Source organism: Phaethon lepturus, unplaced genomic scaffold, assembly GCF_000687285.1.
Source record: "Phaethon lepturus isolate BGI_N335 unplaced genomic scaffold, ASM68728v1 scaffold14250, whole genome shotgun sequence".
In the NCBI taxonomy this organism is placed as follows: Eukaryota; Metazoa; Chordata; class Aves; order Phaethontiformes; family Phaethontidae; genus Phaethon; species Phaethon lepturus.
Window position 1 is genome coordinate 10,021 of NW_010509903.1, and position 8,926 is coordinate 18,946.

The window sequence follows — 8,926 nt, forward strand, 5'->3', positions numbered from 1 at the left end:
CTCAATGTAAATTTTATTGCAACAATTTCATCTGGGCAGCTCAGTGGTTTCTGATAAATAGATTTCAAGTAGACTGAATTTATGTAGAAGGATAACATCTTTTGCACTACTTTCTTACTGTATACATGTGGTTTTGAGGGCCTTCTTCATAAACTCAGATGTATTCTATCTTGTGTAATAAAGTGGTATATTTTGTTTCCATGCCCCAGATACTGTAGTCCTGAATACACTTTCCCTTCTCAACAAGAGGTTATCCAGTTTGCTGTCAATACTGCCTTTGAGACAGTGACTTTAAACCCACGCACTCTAGTTGTCTGTGGCACCTATTCCATTGGAAAAGAAAAAGTTTTTTTAGGTATGTAAAGGAGTGTACCGGATCAAAGAACTAAATAAATATCTACGTGAATATTATAAGACCTTTTTCTTGAAGATGGAACGGGTCATTTAGTCTTGATGGTCAGATATTGTGTAAAGAAATTAAATATATTTAATAATGCTGCTGTTAGTTTTTTAGTTTTCTTATCAATACGTTTTAACTTTGCGAAAGAAATGTTTTGCTGCCATGTTTACACACACACACCCCCCCCCCCCTCGTATAGAAGGCCAATTAAGATACTGAATGAATGAACCTATTGAATTGATTGTGGTGAGAAAATTGCTAATGGTAATTAAAAAAAAGACACAAATGAGGTCTTTGTGACATTTTTGGTGTTAATAATCTCATGTTGTCAAGAAACAGCGAAGAAATATAATTATTCTTAAACTTCTGTTTTGCTAACGGTTTTTTCTTCCGGGTTTATGTAATTTCCTAAATATTTATAGTAATCAGTTTTAATGAAATCAATTTTAACAAAGCATTCCCCAGACTAAACCACATCTTTTCTGACCTAATGAAAATCTTGTGTGCAATGCTTCACTCGGTTACAGCATTAGGAACCAGTATGATCACTCAAATGTGTGCAGTAGAGCAGGCAGCTGTGTACCGTTTATGCTTTTGAGATTACTTGAAGTCATCAATACAAAATTTACTTTCACTGAAATTTAGTCTGTCTTTAACGTGGGCTGTTTGTTGTGTATTCTAAAAACTGCACAGGTTTCTGGCTTCTTTGAGATAAATACCAGTTCACTTCGGTAAAATTATACCAAAGAAATATGACTTAGAACTTGTCAACGTACTTCTATTCTCCTTCTCTTTCCAATTGTCATACACAGTTCTGGTGCTAAAATATAGAAGCCAGAGTTTTTTAACAGCCATTATAGATTTTTCTTCTTAATTTTAGAAAATGAAACAGTGTATCCTGTTGAATATGGATTTTTTTCAATAGTAAAAATGATGCAGTGCAATAATTAGGAATAGCTCCAAAACAAGCAAAAAATGAACTCTTACAATTGTCTTTATTTGATTTCTTCTCAATTAATCCTAAAGCAATTGCTGAAGTTCTAGGCTCAAAAGCAAGTATGTCCCGTGATAAGTACAAAACACTGCAGTGTTTGGAGTCAGCAGCTGTTAATTCCCTCATCAGTGTGGACTGGGATGGTACTTTGCTTCACGTTCTTCCCATGATGCAAATTAATTTTAAGGTAAGTTCAGAAAATGTACAGTGTTGATTAACTGGCTGGCTAATCTTACTGTTGGCCCCTCACAACCAGTGTTCTGTTTGGTGCTTTTTAACCTCTTGTCAGATCATATTTGTTTAGTAAAGTTTTGACATGTAGCAATACATTGAAAATGAAATGCAATTAAACATTAATATCTGTCTCCAAACATGATGCACAGAAAGTGTAATTTCACTTCAATGCGGTGCTTGTACAAGATAAGATGAGGTTTGTTCAAAGGCTTCCTCTTTGTGGGCCTTTTTGAAGTAGATTTATGTAATGACTGCAGGATCTGTCCTATTAGCAGTTAATATATTGTGACATGGAGTCCTTGTTTTCAGCCTGTCTTTCACCTGGTATGATGTAGGAAAAGACAAAGGATTTTCTGCCTGTGAGTCTCTCTGTTCTGAGGCAGCCTGTGAACATGGCCGATTCCCAGTAAGAAAGGAATGGGGTTCTCCATGTTCCTCTCGGTTCAATTTCCATGTTTTTATAATTATATTTTTATTTTTTTAAAAACGATATTCTCTCTCCTTCTGTCCTGAATATTTACATGGAGATAAGGATACTTGAAAAATCAATGAAAATCACACACAAACAAATACACACATTGAGTGAGTTGAAGGACACCTCATACATACACATGCTTTAGTTTGTCCACATATTTTTCTAATGTTCGTGGCAAAAGAAAGTAAAAAAGACATTGTTTCATTTAAGTTGACTTCAAATGTACATTTCAGTTGTGATTTGAGACTGTGTTTTTGTTGTTGAGAGTTTTTGTGAGGATTTCTTAGTTAGGAGAGGTGACTAATTCCGGGGGGGGGAAGGAAGTTTTTCTAAATAGACTACAAAATACAGAATGGCATTAAGGCAAAGCAGCAGGCTCTAGATTAAAGGTAACCTGGAAGAAAGAGAAAAACAGTGGTCGCTTACGCCTTATGGACTTGGATGCATTTTCCTGCTTTGCTTCAGGCTTGCTGTGCCATCCCAGGCAAATTCTTCAGAGCAAGATGGTATTTAGCTGCAGGACCAGTCAAGGTCAGAGTTGACCTAAAAAGGAGAAAAAGGCTATACAATTTGGATGGCAGCTGCAGGAGATAGAATTTAATATCTTAATGTTTTAGTGTTGTTCTGTAATCTTTTCCATGGTGGGACAGAAAATGAGTAATGGAAATGTGTATGGATTTATTTTTAATGTGTTGTCTTAAACGGTAATACATTTTAGTTTCTTCTGCAGATTTTTAGGTTGTTATGTGATTCTGCTGTCATGTGTCCCAGTGTGTATGGTGTACTCACATAGCTGGACTTTCAGGCAGAGGGTGTGATTATACCACAAGGATGTCTAGACAGCCTTACTTCTCAGAGAGAAGCAGTTGTATCTTGTGCAGGGTCTCATCTCTGAGAATAGGAGTTTCGAGACAAAGCTACAACATGCCAGAAGCGATGCCTGGACCCTGGAAGGGGCCAGGTAAGATTAAAGGCACAGTGATCTAGTGGACAATAGTCCTTGTGTAATAGCTGTGGCCCTCTCTACTGGGGCTTTGACTTCATGTGTGAAGTTGTTGGAACGTGGTCTCACACTATCATTGGTGATTTTGTGTCCATGTAAGTTAGGCATGCTAGGTAGACTTCCAGAGTGCCAAGCATCTGATGAGGCCAGTAGCTAGATGAATGCCCAGATGGAATGTAATATCAGTAAAATGTGGAGAATGTTAAATGCTTAAAGATGAGTTCATATGAGTTCATATGACCATTTTGGTTATTTCTGCTCCAGCAGAATCAGTAAACATGAGCTCAGAAAAGACAATATATTTAAGGATAAATTTTCTGATCACTTTTAATCTCGTTCTAGTTAAAGAATGAGGAAAGATACCATCCTGTTTTTACAGCCCATGTAAATGTTGATGGCATCATCTTCAGTTGCATGATTTTGTTTTCTTGGTTATACAGGTTTTGTCCTGAATTACTGGCTCATTACTGGGAAAGCCAGAATTTTTTAGTGATCCTCATCACTAAATGGCAATGCCGCCTTTATTTTCTGGGTGTCTGCTACCTCTTCTGTTTTATTTGATCCCTAGCCCTACTTAAAAACACAGTCCTACTTCTTAATTTGGGCTAATTTCCTGCTCATGTAGTTTCAGCTGCGAACCTACAAATCCATGAAATCCTTATGGGGGTATTCTCAGTCCTTATTTAGCAAACTGAGTATATCTGTGATCTTGTTCATCAGTTGCCTTTTTAGTAGAATGCAAATAGCCAAACCATGACTGTATATTATAGTATCTTCTAGAAGCCCCAGTTCTACACCTTTTTTTTCCTCCCTGTTATGCTCTTTACTAATAGAAAAACAGCAAACCTGTCTGTGCTCCAGGCTCAATAGTTTTGAGAACTATAGCATGATTCTTCTGCCTTTTATTATTGAAAAACTTCTCTGGTCTGTTTTTAGATAAAGAACTAAAAAAAGCTGCATGAACTACATGTGCTTACATGAAGCAACAACTGAAGCCTAGTTTGTGGTAACTGTTGATAAAACTGTACTTGCCCAAGGAAAGCTTCCATGTTTCCATAACTGGCTACTCCCGAGACTAACTCTGGATGCCCACAGCTTTCCTTTCTACCTCGAGTAGAAAGGAAAGGAGTTCATCATTTTGAGAAGATCCTGCACATGCTTCCTTGTTCACAGGCTCTCTGCTGTGATCAGGGGCTTTTTTTTCCCTGATCGTTGAGTTTCTAGATTGCTGGAAAATGTTACAATTTTTTTTTAATAACATTGATATATTTTTGCATGCATATTCAGGAATTTTAGAAGTATTTTTGCAGTCTCTCTGTTGCGGGTATTTTTGTCTCTTTTGGTAGCATTGTCCATCTGTTTAATTCCAGTTTTGTGGCTATCTGAAATCTGCCTTTCTCCATGTTGATTTTCATGAGTAATATCAAGCATGTTTTTTCATTTTGGAGTCAACTGTTTTATTATTTGTGAACAACTAGCCTAGCTGTTCATGTATGATTTATAAACACTGTATTGATTCAGCAGAGAGCATCATTCACCTAAAAGCCACATGCGTTTAGAAACGTACAGAAACCCCTCTCTGTCTTTTCCCTAGATACCAGAGTTTAAAGACTGCAGTTGGTATCTTCTGCCTAGACTTGAAGCAAACAAAAATCAATAGTGATCATAATTGTGTTAAATCCACTATGAAAAACAGGGGTCAGTGAATGTTTTTCTGACAGGTTGAAAGGTGATTTTTATAAACCCACAGCGTCCTCAGATGCTGGTGACAATAATGTATGGTGCCTTTCCCTTTTCTGCTTGAGCTGTGTGTGACAAGATGTGCACGTTTCCATACAAATCTAGGCACAGTGAGGGAAATGGTGCTACCTAGCTTGAATGTTTCCATCACTTTTTATCTTCAAACACGTATTTGAATATTGAATGAATTCTGGGCGATTTTCTATTGCTGCATCAGGAGTTGCATCACTGTCCCTAAAATCTGTTGACAAAACAAGTTCAAATTTGAGAAGAAAGCATATGTTTTCTGCTTTATAAATTCATATAGATAGTCTTGATCTGCAATTAGGATGAAAGCGGTCCCATTCATAATACTAAATACCTGGCCAGGTATCACCAGACTTTGATGTTTGTTATCCAGGCCTTGTGACTGCCTCCTTGAAAAAAAACAGTACTTGAAATGAGTGTTTGACTAAGAAGTGTGAACTCTGAAGGGTAAAACTAGAAAGAGCAAATCATAAGAGATCAGAAGCAGCAAAAATGCAGTGGCAGAGGTAGTGTTGTATAACTGTTGGGTTGGGTGGGGTGTTTTTTTTGTTCATTTGTTTTCTTCCCTATGTATAGCTCTGGCTTTCTTGAGGAGTTTTTTTATTAAGAGTTGATACTAAACTTTCTTCAAGTGCTGCCTGGGTCAAAAGTGAGATGACATGCTCCAGATTAATGTTCTGGATATTCTTAATGGATAACATTTATATAAATTTTTAAAAATTTTAGAAACTATGATTTTTATATGTGTGATTTTTTAAAATTATTTATAAAAATAAAACATGAATTGCTAAAATATTGCAAGTGTGCTTGGTATAGATGTGGTACTTCACTGTAATACTTGGTTTTACTCTGTAAAATACAGGGATTGCTGTGTATACTGATGAATAGCTGCTCGTGAATAAGCCAAATGAGTTTCAGTGGTGTTAGGGCTGATTGTAAATTAACTGTTTAATCATGGCTGAGCCTTCTCATACCTTACAGAATCCATTTGCGTGTACTGCTGACTTTAGCGACGCAGTCATGGTGATTGAAGGGGGTTGATTTAGCAATGAAATATATTTTCCATTTTAAAAGGATGAAGGTTTAGAATAATGTGGCTAAAGCAATAAAAGAAGAAATTGGTATGTGTATTTAAAGTGGACCTTTTATAAATAAGCACTGTAGTAATTTGTTTTGTGGAATGAGGCCATCTTTTCTAAAAATGCATGCATAGTTCTTTCGCAACAAACAATCTTTTAACAGTCAAAAATTGAGGCTTCTGCCACTTAAATATGCAGTGGAAAATTTTCAGAGAACTGAGGTCTTCAGGTCTGTGCACCTCTTTTATATTGCTTAGCTCAGTCATGTCTGGTACTAGCATTGAGGTGAGTTTTTCAAAAGCGCCTGTGATTGAAGTCCACAAATAATTTTTTACGAAATTGTATCCTTAATGTGAATGTTGCAGACTTGATTTATAACAAAATTTGAAAGCAGTTTAGCATTGGTTAGTATAATAATTATTGTATCTGAAGTATTGTATTTAGATTTCATTAAAGCAAGGGGGAGCAAATATGTGAATTATTACCTTAAGCTATGTTAATCTTCCTAAAATGAAGTGTGAAGGAGAATTAGACTGCTACAGTTATATCTTTAGTGAGGACTGAACATTTGCAGTGTATTAAGAGTCATGGCAGCTAGCCATAATTCCTGTTGCTGAATGAAACGTGTTGTGGTAGGGTTTTTTTTTGTTGTTCTTTTATGTGCCTAGCTGCATGGATTCTGTATGTTGCTGCTGCACGTTGTACTGAATGTGCTGTAAAATGTGACAGTGTCACAGGCAGCTTTCCACTTCCCTGCTTAATAATTTTCAAGTATCTGACAGGTTGGTTAGTGCTGTATCACAGCCTATCTATCCCACTCTCCCCACCTTTTTTAAATCAGTCTTTATTTTGTATTCCTCTTCCTGCTGCTGATAGAAAGTTTATGATTTTGAGTTCTGTAATCTTGTAGGGCTTTCAAATGGAGAATGTGCCTTTTAAGATTTTTATACAGGACACATGAAATTGATTTTCTACTTTCGGTTTGAAGTAATACTGACTTCATTTTATCCAGGAATAGGATTGTACATTCCTTATACTTCCTTCTCATCCTTTTCCCAGTCCTAACTTAAACAACGTCGAGGGCTGACTTAGTCAACTTGAAAACTTTTTCAAGTTAATTTTTTTTAGAGTGAAGAGATGAGAGGTGGTTTCCTTCCGATCATGAATGGAGATGTGGTAAGACATGGTTTAGTGCTCAGAGCAATACTCGACTCATGCACTGGCTTGCTGCAATTTTTTGGGTAGCTTACTTAATTAACTCTGAGCACTTCTGGGCATAAGCAGATGTCAGGATGTCAGTGGCACTTTAAATTAACCAGATGATTTTGCACTGAGGCAGGCTTTCACCATCTTTTATCAGCCCTTGGCTGCAAGAGTGCTGACCTCTAGCTGAGAGAAGGAAATGAATGACTTGGGGAGCAAGATCTATAAGATGTGATTATGCTGTATGTGTTCTAATCTGTAATGTGTAGCTGTTACTATGTGCTTACTATTCAGATGAAGCAATTGAGATAAGGTACAAGGTGCTCCCCAAATGTGAATATCATTAATTTCAAGGCAGATGGTAATTAGAATGAAAAAGTTCGTATCAAAACATGAAAATAACTTAGCCTGAAGTCTCACCATCATGAAATCTCCAACCTTTAGACTAATGAGCTATTTAATGGGATTAAGTATACGCTATATTCTTTTCACAGGGCTTGCAAGATCACTTGAATAAGTTTTCTGAGACTTTTGATCAAGTTCTGGCTTTCAAACCTACTGGGTGGACCTACTCTGATTCATGCCTTTCTCTGGTGGATATCAAACCTCAGACAAGAGGAAAGATCACCATATATGGTATGAGTGGTAAAGATTCAGTGCATTTAATTTTGTGTGGATGCTTTTCATATTTTCATTCTGGAATTTCATAATGTTCATTGTAACCAATGCTTTTTCTGATAACTCATTGAGAAACTGAACAGGTGGATCTCTCCAGGAGAGATCTGTGAACTGAGTCATCGAGCACACTGTAAATGCAGATTTTTACATATATTTTGCTCCTGTCCTCTTGCAAATAGAGGCTTTTATCTGATACGTGTAGAGACTTCAGGGGTGAAATCTTGGCCCAACTGGTGCTGGTGGCAGTGCAGTTACAGAGCCAAGATTTCATTCCATACTTCACTCATTTGAGAGACTGTGGGTCTTCCTCTTCCTCTCAGTTCTTATTGGTGAGTGAAGTTGAATCTCTTAAAATTTTATCATTCATTTAACCAAATGCTTGGTATTGCTTAGTTTGCACTGATGAATGACTTGGTAACTTAATGCAAAGTAATTTTTCCAGAAGGGAAATCTGGGGTTTCATTTTACCTTAGCTATAAACTTTAGACCTCCGATACGAATTTAAAAAAAAAAAAAAAATCTAAAATATTTCTTAGCAGGAAGGCTTGCAAAAGTATTTTGGCAAGAAGCTACATAGACTGACAGACTGTTGTAATTTGTTTCATTTCAGGGATTCCTTACAGTGAACACAGCAGTTACCTGGAAATGAAGCGTTTTGTTCAATGGTTGAAGCCACAGAAAATCATCCCCACTGTAAATGTTGGTGACTGGAGAGCCAGAAGCTTGATGGAGAAGCATTTTAGAGACTGGATGATTGAGGGCAGTAAGCATAAATAAATATAAGGAAGAATGTATATTTCAAAGGAGGTAGGCTGGAGTGGGAATTGTGAGTTCCTGTGAGTATTATTTAACTCCTTTTTCCATGGAGCTTTCTTTAGGGAGGACTAAGCTGCCATTCTCCTGAGAAAGCTGAATTTGTAAAAAAATAAAAAAAAGGCACCTTGCTTTCTCATGTACCTACTACTTCTGTTTCCCATAACTTAATAACTTTTTTGCAAATGCATATTTCAGGTTATTTTTATCTTACTCCTTTTTCCCCATTCTTAATTTTCCTCAGATTATGGAGATGCCCAGATGCATACTGCTGGGGGAG

At 36.8% G+C, this 8,926-nt stretch overlaps 1 protein-coding gene across 1 annotated transcript in view; it reads left to right on the forward strand.

The window, feature by feature from the left end:
* The window catches only part of DCLRE1A (DNA cross-link repair 1A), an 18,222-nt gene extending 9,510 nt beyond the window's left edge, over positions 1-8,712 (forward strand). Inside the window, exons 6-9 of the mRNA XM_010290379.1 lie at positions 210-355; positions 1,427-1,581; positions 7,650-7,791; positions 8,444-8,712. Coding sequence (XP_010288681.1) covers positions 210-355; positions 1,427-1,581; positions 7,650-7,791; positions 8,444-8,610 — 610 coding nt within the window. The 3' untranslated portion in view covers positions 8,611-8,712. The remainder of the gene's footprint in view (positions 1-209; positions 356-1,426; positions 1,582-7,649; positions 7,792-8,443) is intronic.
* Positions 8,713-8,926: the final 214 nt, after the last annotated feature.